The sequence below is a fragment of the Dendrobates tinctorius genome, unplaced genomic scaffold (assembly GCF_039654945.1).
Source record: "Dendrobates tinctorius isolate UK_male_01 unplaced genomic scaffold, ASM3965494v1 ptg000020l, whole genome shotgun sequence".
NCBI classification, from domain to species: Eukaryota; Metazoa; Chordata; class Amphibia; order Anura; family Dendrobatidae; genus Dendrobates; species Dendrobates tinctorius.
In genome coordinates, this window is record NW_027361688.1 from 12,870,001 (window position 1) to 12,881,180 (window position 11,180).

Consider the following 11,180-nt stretch of genomic DNA (forward strand, 5'->3'; position numbering starts at 1 on the left):
GCTAGGGGCAACATGGACAGTTATTCTTTTAAACTGTTTTCATAACAGGGTCCTAGTGTCCTCCAGCTTATAACAGACCCGGCTAGAAGATGTCAGATTTTGTAAACCCCTCCAGACAGCAGTAATCTCCTTACCCCATGTTTCTGAATAGCGACGTTCGTCAGATGCACGAACATATTGTCCAGCTCGCTTGTGCTCGGGGTGTATTTCACAGTGCAGAAACGACAGAATCCAAGTTTGTACCTGGATCGGGAAGAATGTAACAAGATGGTGTCTAAGAAGCTGAGGGGCGGCGCCAGAGCAGGGTCCGAGGGGTGAAGCAGAACACAGGATTTCACTTTTTGGGTCTTTTTTGCACCACGTCCCTTAGGTATAGCCCAGTGTATATCAGCTTTATACGTGTAATTCCTTTAACCCCATAAGGGTGCACTTTTTTGAGGGGGGGGGGGGCGCAGATGAAAAAAAAAAATTAAGTGATCGGCCATTGTTTCTTGGGCTATATTTTTACTGTGGTAATAATAGATAATAAGTAAAAGATCACAATAAATGTATATATTTTTTATGATGTTTTACTACTTTTGCACTAATATTTTATTTTATATAAATTTTTAGCCGCATTCCAAGATGAACAAACTTTTTTATTTTTTTCCTCTGAGATGGAATTATGCTCATAATACAATTGACGGAAAAAATAAGAGGTCTATTACAGCGATACTGCCACTTTTATTAAGGGATTGGGTCTTGTTGTGAACTCTGTTGATCTGACTTCTGAGTCGGGGCTCCCTCTGGTGGTTACAGCGGGTAGTGGAGCTGGTCGTATTGACAGAAGTCTATCACCTGAAGACGATGATTGGAAGTCAGGGGTTACAGACTGGGAGGATTTAAGCGAGCACGCTTCCTTCAGTTGCTGCTGGTGATTTGTTTGTCTTCCTGTGCATTGTGAAGTCTGCCTTTTCCCCTCCTTGGTCTTGCATCATTCAGATAAGTTATTTGTTTGCTAAATCTTTTGCATTTGATTTAGTTTTTGCCTTTTTCTGCTTTCTGCTTTGCTGTGTGGGTTCAGCATTATTCCCTGCTGGGATTGGTGCTGGACCCCGCTCATGTGTCACAGCTTAGGTCAGTCTGTTCAGTATTGCTAATCCCCTCTTATATTAAGGTACTGTCACACTAAGCGATATCGCTAGCAATATCGCTATAACTTGTGACGTTATAGCGATATCGCTGTGTGTGATACTTACCTACGACCCGCTCCCCCGCTGGTTATCGCTGATCGCGTGAGAACGTTCAGGACCGCTTCTCGTCGTCAGCTTCCTGCGGCGCTTCCTGTGGAGAGACGAGTGACGCGTGGAGCCAGGCGGGAGGACGCAGGATCGCCTGGTGTGACAGGTAAGTAGCGACCCCCGTCCCTTGCGATGTCGCTGGTGAGATCTGCCTGTGTGGCAGCTCACTAGCGACCACTTAGCGATGTACCAGCGATCCTGACCGCGTCATATCGCTGGTCGGGATCGCTGGTACATCGCTAAGTGTGACAGTACCTTTAGTATCTTTTGCTTTGCTTCTAGTTCACACCAGAATGCTGATCAAGTGGGGGAGAGGTCGTGTGGCGGGGGCGTACCGTCAATAGTAGCAGACCACGCAGCTGCTATGGGGCCCAGAGAGGTGAGGGGGCCTGGATGGGTGAGGGGGCCCGAGACGGCCGCTGCGGTTTGTCAGCTGTGCTGTGCTGACACAGTACTATCTCCTTTAATTAAATGTAAGCGACGGCCGACGGCCGCTGTATACCCCCTGGCTGGGCCCCTTGAAGCTCCCCTTTCCTTGTTTCCTGGTCAGCAGTTGGCTGACGTCTCTGGATGGATTTGCATAAGAACGCCACGCCTCCTGGCAGCCAGAGTGCAGCACACAGCATTGCAGGAAGCAGAAAACATTCATCATGAGCCTCTCTCACTCAGGGACAGGGACACACACAAGACGGTGACTCGGTGAGCCCGGCTGGGGGTTGATTTTTTTTGTTAAATGTGTCCCCTCACTGTGCTGTGTGTTAGGAATCTGTGTCCTGCCATACTTATGCAGAGATCCAGATCCTCACATTTGTCTCCAGAGGCTAAGTCCTTTCAGCCAGCTTCTGAGCATGCTCCTGGAATGAGCTCCCATTGGAGTTCAGGAGTCAGGTGCTCAGGTCCTGCTCCTGATTTGATTGGTTATGCTCGGGGCTCTGGAGATTTCTGGCAGGTCCCGTACGCTATAAAAAGTGCGCATGGCCGCTATGCCATGCGCTAGTATTTTCATACTGCTGCTGTATGTATGGTGATGGATGCTTGGACTGGTGGCTGACTTATTATGAAACCCCTTCCCTCTGATATTACGACTGTGTGAGTGATTGGGCAGCCGCCAGTAGCAGCGCTAGCGTCAGCGCGCTCCAGCTATACGTTCTCAGCAGCTAGCGTCCTGCATCACGCCAGCGAGATTGCGGTGCCTCCTCTGTGGCTCCGTTCACACTGCGCTGCGGTTGCAGTTTTTCCGCGTCTGCAGTTGCGACGCCTCCTGTCTGATTTTACGGTAGGTCTAGAGGGAGTAGTCCTGCTGCCTAAGGCTACTTCTGTGACTATTTATACCGTGACTGTTTCGCTGTTAGTCTGTGTCCCCGAACAGACTTAGCGTATTACTATATTCTTTTGTCTGCAGCTCTGTGAGGATAACAGAGCTCGCTTCTGTGCACTTTGGGTGCAGTTAACCCCGTGCACATTACCGCCATAGTGTTCTGCCTCTGTAGCAGCAGTTATATCACCTGCCGCACGGTGGACCCCGGGCGGCGAACACGTTTATTTATATATTTTTTTAAGCGTGTTCCGCCGCCGTAACACTGTGTGTGATATACAGCGTCCTGTGTGCGATATACAGCGTCCTGTGTGCGATATACAGCGTCCTGTGTGCGATATACAGCGTCCTGCGTGCAATATACAGCGTCCTGCATGTGATATACAGCGTCCTGCGTGTGATATACAGCGTCCTCTGTGCGATATGCAGCGTCCTGTGTGTGTGATATACAGCGTCCTGTGTGCGATATACAGCGTCCTGTGTGCGATATACAGCGTCCTGCGTGCGATATACAGCATCCTGCGTGTGATATACAGCGTCCTCTGTGCGATATACAGCGTCCTGTGTGCGATATACAGCGTCCTGCGTGCGATATACAGCGTCCTGCGTGCGATATACAGCGTCCTGCGTGCGATATACAGCGTCCTGCGTGCGATATACAGCGTCCTCTGTGCGATATACAGCGTCCTCTGTGCGATATACAGCGTCCTGCGTGCGATATACAGCGTCCTGCGTGTGATATGTACAGCGTCCTCTGTGCGATATACAGCGTCCTGCGTGCGATATACAGCGTCCTGCGTGCGATATACAGCGTCCTGCGCACGATATACAGCGTCCTGTGTGTGTGATATACAGCGTCCTGCGTGTGATATACAGCGTCCTGTGTGCGATATACAGCGTCCTGTGTGCGATATACAGCGTCCTGTGTGTGTGATATACAGCGTCCTGTGTGTGTGATATACAGCGTCCTGTGTGTGATATACAGCGTCCTGTGTGTGATATACAGCGTCCTGTGTGCGATATACAGCGTCCTGCGTGCGATATACAGCATCCTGCGTGTGATATACAGCGTCCTCGGTGCGATATACAGCGTCCTGTGTGCGATATACAGCGTCCTGCGTGCGATATACAGCGTCCTGCGTGCGATATACAGCGTCCTGCGTGCGATATACAGCGTCCTGCGTGCGATATACAGCGTCCTCTGTGCGATATACAGCGTCCTCTGTGCGATATACAGCGTCCTGCGTGCGATATACAGCGTCCTGCGTGTGATATGTACAGCGTCCTCTGTGCGATATACAGCGTCCTGCGTGCGATATACAGCGTCCTGCGTGCGATATACAGCGTCCTGCGCACGATATACAGCGTCCTGTGTGTGTGATATACAGCGTCCTGCGTGTGATATACAGCGTCCTGTGTGCGATATACAGCGTCCTGTGTGCGATATACAGCGTCCTGTGTGTGTGATATACAGCGTCCTGTGTGTGTGATATACAGCGTCCTGTGTGTGATATACAGCGTCCTCTGTGCGATATACAGCGTCCTCTGTGCGATATACAGTGTACTGTGTGCGATATACAGCGTCCTGCGTGTGATATACAGCGTCCTGTGTGCGATATACAGCGTCCTGTGTGCGATATACAGCGTCCTGTGTGTGTGATATACGGCGTCCTGTGTGTGTGATATACGGCGTCCTGTGTGTGTGATATACAGCGTCCTGTGTGTGATATACAGCGTCCTGCGTGCGATATACAGCGTCCTGCGTGCGATATACAGCGTCCTGTGTGTGTGATATACAGCGTCCTCTGTGCGATATACAGCGTCCTGCGTGTGATATACAGCGTCCTCTGTGCGATATACAGCGTCCTGTGTGTGTGATATACAGCGTCCTGTGTGTGTGATATACAGCGTCCTGTGTGTGATACATAGCGTCCTGTGTGCGATATACAGCGTCCTGTGTGTGTGATATACAGCGTCCTGTGTGTGTGATATACAGCGTCCTGTGTGTGTGATATACAGCGTCCTGTGTGTGTGATATACAGCGTCCTGTGTGTGTGATATACAGCGTCCTGTGTGCGATATACAGCGTCCTGTGTGCGATATACAGCGTCCTGTGTGCGATATACAGCGTCCTGTGTGCGATATACAGCGTCCTGTGTGTGATATACAGCGTCCTCTGTGCGATATACAGCGTCCTGCGTGTGATATACAGCGTCCTCTGTGCGATATACAGCGTCCTGTGTGTGTGATATACAGCGTCCTGTGTGTGATATACAGCATCCTGTGTGCGATATACAGCGTCCTGTGTGTGTGATATACAGCGTCCTGTGTGTGTGATATACAGCGTCCTGTGTGTGATATACAGCGTCCTGTGTGTGATATACAGCGTCCTCTGTGAGATATACAGCGTCCTGCGTGCGATATACAGCGTCCTGCGTGTGATATACAGCGTCCTGCGTGCGATATACAGCGTCTGCTGGCAGCCTGGCACTTTACATTTACAATGGCTCTGGCTGCACTTTGCACCTTAGGGAGGGGGGGGCCGGCTGCACGCACTGTGGAGGGTGGAGGGGGCCCTGCATGCACTGCAGGGGGGTGTGTATATATATACACACACACCACTGAGCCACCAATGATTTATTCTGCCTTGCTAAATGTCTGTGATATATACATTGACAATCAATCAGCTACTTGTTGGCCAATAGCTGATAGCCCATTGTGGCATTTCTTATGCTCACAGGATGATCAGTATACAGTAGATTGTTTTGTGTACATAGAGTATTATTGTTCTCAGCAGCACATACATGCTGAGAACTGAAAAAAATCAAAGACTAGCTATAAAATTAATCGTTTGACCCATAACATGCATGCCTCGAGTTAAGAGCACCTGCTGATTTTTTTTTTTTTTTTTTTTTCCCCCATTCAGACTTTTGCTATGGGGCCCCATGATTTCTATGTACGCCCCTGTCGTGTGGCCTCAGTATTTTTGTATATCAGACATGTTGGATTTTTTAGGGTTTTTGCGTGATTGCAGACAGTATTCTTTCCTGTCCTGTTTTATCTAGACAGTGTGGGCCCCATCATTTGCTCACTCTATTTTCTGCCTGAGTTTGTGCCTCATCTTGTCTCACCGATAACATATGTTTGGGGGCTATCTATTCCTTTGGGGTTCTACTCCAGGGCAGTTTAGCTTTCCCCTTTCTTGCTTTAGGCTTAGTTAACTCTTTGGCTGTGCAGAGGCGTCTAGGGCATCGTAGGTACGTCCCACGGCTACTGCTAGTTGTGTTGTTAGGTTTAGGGGTCTGCAATCCGCTAAGTTACCAACCTTTCTGGTTTCCTGGTTGCTTAGCTAATTCCCCGGTAATCCTCCTCGGTGACCGAATCATAACAGGGTCTCACAGGATCCTCGGGGGCGTGTCATTAGGCTGCTCTGCATAATTACCCTGCGAGCCACGCCAACTTTGTAAAGACCTTAGCACTAAATACAAAGGCCCATATCTCTGGAACCGTATGACGGATTAACAAAAAACAAAAAACAGAATACTCAAGTGAACAATAGAAATAAAATAAGAGCAAAAATTGGACACTTGACCTGGTGACAGGTGATTTTTAAAATGAGTTTTGGGAGTGACAGACTTCCTTTAAAGGGTTAGACATGGCCTATAGGTGGCTTTATAGAGGCCATTAGCTGGAGGGAATTTGGATGATACATTGAGTGTAGACATCAGATATACATTACTTACATATAACACTTAAGAGGCCGGTATGTCGTCACAAGCACGTACAGACGCAGATCAAATTTCTTCCCGCCGATCAGCAAAGGATTATCGATATATAAGGAGATGACGTAGGCTTCCTTAGAAGACTGGGACACAAACCTGAAAAGGTAGAATAATACAGTAAATAAAATTATATTTTTTTTATTAACTATTACGGTATGTATATCTAACCCAATATGCCCTAACATACTTTACTCAAGTTAAAGGGGTAGTCCATCTTGGAAAAAAATATATATATATATTTTTTTTTTTACTTAATTGCATAAATATGGGTCTTGAATCATTCTTTTTGCAATTGGGTTTCATTAAAAATGTAGCACCGTTTCCCTGCACATTGAGGTCATGTGTGAGAGGAGCTCAGAAAAAGACAGATAAAAAAGTTATAAACTCCCCATCACACTGCCAGAACAAGCTCACTGATGGATTCTCAGTTAACCCGTTCTGCAGCCAGCAAAAGACAATACAATATATAGAAGGCTAACGATGCAAAATTTGTCAAAACCCAAATGCAAAAAATGGCTTTCTTTTAGCCTCAATTAAACAAAGAGTACCTAAATGTGGACAACCCCTTTAAATGATAAAATCTTTGCTGCCTATAGCCACCACTAGGGGGGGGAGCTGAGAACATACTGATGTCCCTCTGAGTGGTGCTAAAGTACACAGTGTATGTAGTCGGAACATCCCAGCTCCATACACCATATAGTGGCCGTTCTTAGGTACTGCAGCTCAGATCACATTCACTTCAATAGGAGCGCGGTTTTCTGTCACTCACGAGGAAGTCTTGCTATCCCTGGACCACTTCTTAATCTGTGAGAGCTTGTTGATGAGGAATATCCCTTTTCCTTGGGCTTTTCCACAAGGTTTCATGATCCAGGTGCTGGACGGGTTTTTCCGAAATTCTTCTACGAATAAGTTATAATCAGCTGGTAGCATGAAGGTGACCGGCACGAAGTCTAAAGGAGAAGGACCCAAAATAAACGGCGTGTTGTGCCGTAAACCACAATAGAAGGTTGATACATTGCCAAGAGACATAAGGTTTATTTTTTCAAATGTGTTGGAGAACAGCGCAGAATGGGGAACATTATTACAGGATGGGGGAAAATATACCAGAAAGGGGCCCAGGATGAGGGATATTATTACTGGAAGGGGCCCAGGATGGAGGACATTACCAGTGGAAGCAGCCCAGGATAGGGGACATTATAGCAAGAAGGGGCCCAGGATGAGGGATATTATTACTACAAGGGGCCTAGGATGGGAACATTACACCAGGCTGGAGGATAATACCAGTGGAAGCAGCCCAGGATAGGGACATCATAGCAGGAAGGTGCCCAGAATGGGTAACATTATACAAGGAAGGGCCAGGATAGGGACATTATTATAACAAGGGTTCCAGGATGGGGACATTACACCAGGCTAGAGGATATTACCAGTGGAAGCAGCCCGAGAAAGGGACATTATAGCAGGAAGATGCCCAGGATGGGAAACATTATACCAGGAAGGGGCCAGGATAGGGACATTATTACTACAAGGGGTCCAGGATGGAGGACGGTACCAGTGGAAGTGGCCCAGGATAGGGACATTATAGCAGGAAGTTGCCCAGGATGGGTATTATTATACAGGAAGGGGCCAGGATAGGGACATTATTACTACAAGGGGCCCAGGATGAGGATATTACACCAGGCTGGAGGATATTACCAGTGGAAGTGGCCGAGATAGGGACATCATAGCAGAAAGGTGCCCAGAATGGGGAACATTATACAAGGAAGGGCCAGGATAGGGATATTATTATTTCTACAAGGGGCCGAGGATGGGGACATTACACCAGGACCGCAGACATTACAGCAGTAAGGGGTGTAGGATGAGGAACATTATATCCGGAAGGGCCAAGGATAGGGATGTTATTACTGCAAGGGGCCCAGGATGGATAACATTCTTACTGGAAGAGACACAGAATGGAGAATGGGGGACATTATTACCAGAAGGAGCCCACGATAGGAGACATTGGTACATGATGGAAGTGGGGGGGGGGCGAGACCTATGAATTTTTAGGATATAGAACGCTACAAGAGCTAATACACCTGACCAACATACAGGTGGCGGCCCAGGTCCAAACTTTGCACCAGAGACCATCGGACTCTACTTTCACCACTGTATCTAAGGTGTAGGGAGGGAAGGTCATGGACAAGGTTAATGTAGAGATAGGTAACTAAAAGTTTTATAAACTCCAAAAGTGGCCGACTATGGTTGCAAATTTAGACAAGTAACGGAAGAGCAGCTCTGGAGAACGAACCGCTGTGTCAACAAGTGGACAATATTTGACGTTTTAAGGGATCATTTATTCCCCCACAAAAATATTAATTGGTAGAAATGACACAGAAGTGAAATCTACCATAGAAACAGGAGGATTCCTGCCATAGATAGTAACTCAACCCCCGCGGACAGTAAAAGCTCTGGATGGGGGGGGGTCCACTGACCTAAGTACAGGTATTTGCCATTCTCGTCCTTTTCGGCCAGGGGGCTGCCTTCCTTTTCCAGCTCTTTCCGGTACCGCTTGATGTTTTTCACCATCAGATCCTTCCTGGTGAGTTCGTAGTGATTAGGAAAGTGATTGACGAGTTGATCATCCGACAGGCGGAAGCCGGTCTCTACGCTGAAGCAGTTTCTGATGGTCTGAACGCTCATCCTGGAAGAGAGCGATTGGGGAGGAGGCAAGAACCCAGACATTAAAGAGGGGTGCGACAGTTCAATTGTGGATATATCTTAACAAGGTTTTGTAAATAAAAACTCCCGTCACTGAAGCTTTTGTGTTTCCGAGCTCCTCTGTGTTGATTTACGACCACATCAAAGTTCAGATCAACTTTGCTGTGGTTTGTACTCCTAAATCAAAAGGGAGGAGCTTTAAAAAAAAAAAAAAAGATAAAAGAGTTACCAGCTCCCCATCAGAACAAGCTCACTGACAGACTCTTAGTTAACTGCAGTCAAATCATGTAGGGAAACAACCTGTAAATGTCAAATGGTGATTTTTATTTATTTTATTTTTTTTTTTGCCCATAATACATGCATTTAATTAAGAAAAATTACCCTTATGATATCCATAGCCAGATAGAAAAGTAGGTGCAGTATAACCATTAGTAAACTACGCCCTTGCATTGGCTTATGTTGCCATACAATTAGTTCTAATGCGCCACCTTGTGGCTTACGTAGAATTTACACTTTTTAGTTTTTCTCAGAATGGATCAAATTTGTCTCAAATGTGCGACAGAAGCGCAAAAATGTCTCAAGACATTGCTCTTTTACCTTTTTTTTTAGTACAGTGGTTGATATATGGAATTAAATCATTACCCATTGGCAGGAGCAATGAGGTACATACTATAGAGGCAGCAGCTGCAGGGCACCAAAATTAAAGGGGCCCACATCTGAGGGCTGTATACCACTTGACTCCCCCCCCCCCCCCTCCACGGGGACGTCGACTTTAAGGATGACCCCAAGTAAATACCCACCCATAGCTATTTTTCTTACCAGTAGAAATTCCAGTCTTCGCTCTCCGACACCTGGACCCATCCGCGCTTCTCAAAGTTATTAATCAGCACCGACTTCTCAATATCCGTCACCCACTTCAATTTTCCCGACATGGCCCTGGACGGCAGAAAGGGGCGACATTACGCGTGCCAGCCACACAGTGAATACATGACCAGTGTCAGACAAAGTGCCCCCATTACCAGTGCCACACAGAAAGTGCCCCCATTACCAGTGTCAGATTAGTGTCCATGGTAAACAAAAAGTGTCCTCACAACTGCTGCAGTCATAAAGTGCCCTCATTCACAGTGCCAGCCTGAAAGACCCCCATTAATAGGGTCAGTAGAAAGTGCCCTCATTCACAGTGCCAGCCTGAAAGACCCCCATTACTAGTGCCAGACAAACTGCCCTCATTACACTGCAACACGGAAAGACCCCCATTAAGGGTGTATTATTTGTGAGCAGTATGGCACTATTATTTGGGGGCTACCATATATAGCAAAGACTGACATTTTGCTTTGGACACAGAGGGTTAACCACACATGATTCCATATACCAGGAGAGTATACAGATGGGGCAGGACATGGCGGCACTGTTATAGTGGTCCGCACTCTTTCCTAATAATGACCCTAGGTCCTGCCCTCCCCTCCATTATCCCCCATCATATACTCACAGTGCAGATGCAGCAACAGGAGCAGGTGCAGCAGACACATCCACTTCCGGGTCATCTCTATGGTAACCGACCAAGCCCATTCTGGCTGTGAATAGCTGCCCTTCCCCCCCTTGCAGCTCTCAGTATTTTTCTTATAACATCCAGCTAATAAGAGGAGAAATAGCCATGACAGCTCCAAGGGAGCAGGGCCACCTGCTGGTATTTTGGTGTAATTGCAATAATAATATTTTCATGGACTCCCCTCAGATCCAGTACTGTGGGTATCCAGTACATAACGCTTCTGCCGCTTGTATGCATTTTCTAAAATCTGCAGCGTATTACAGTAGGAGCAATGTGAATGGGATCTCACGCTGCAGAAAAAAGGGAAATTCGGGGGAAAAATCAGCAATGGAAATTTGTCACGTGAATGGGGAATAACAATAGTCCGGATGAATAGTTCTTATTCAGCACAGACAGGAGGCGCTGGTGCAGCAGGACAGTATGGACGGGTGAAGAGGATGTAACTGGCTGTAGAGGACATGGGAACTGATGAAGCAGAGCTGGAACAGCAATGAATAATGTAGCAGAGCTAGAACAGCTGGCTCAGCGAGGACTAATCTAGCAGAGATGGAACAGAG

The 11,180-nt window shown here is 47.2% G+C and overlaps 1 protein-coding gene across 2 annotated transcripts in view; it reads right to left on the reverse strand.

Moving 5' to 3' along the window:
- The window catches only part of TTLL1 (TTL family tubulin polyglutamylase complex subunit L1), a 23,078-nt gene extending 12,365 nt beyond the window's left edge, over window positions 1-10,713 (reverse strand). Inside the window, exons 1-6 of one of the 2 annotated variants that reach the window (XM_073567703.1) lie at window positions 10,564-10,713; window positions 9,894-10,010; window positions 8,849-9,057; window positions 7,147-7,327; window positions 6,339-6,473; window positions 135-243 (exon numbers count right to left, since the gene is read on the reverse strand). In XM_073567703.1, coding sequence (XP_073423804.1) covers window positions 135-243; window positions 6,339-6,473; window positions 7,147-7,327; window positions 8,849-9,057; window positions 9,894-10,010; window positions 10,564-10,643 — 831 coding nt within the window. In that variant the 5' untranslated portion in view covers window positions 10,644-10,713. Of the gene's footprint in view, window positions 1-134; window positions 244-6,338; window positions 6,474-7,146; window positions 7,328-8,848; window positions 9,058-9,893; window positions 10,011-10,400; window positions 10,512-10,563 lie in introns of those variants that run through there. The other variant, XM_073567704.1, reaches the window with a different exon arrangement.
- Window positions 10,714-11,180: the final 467 nt, after the last annotated feature.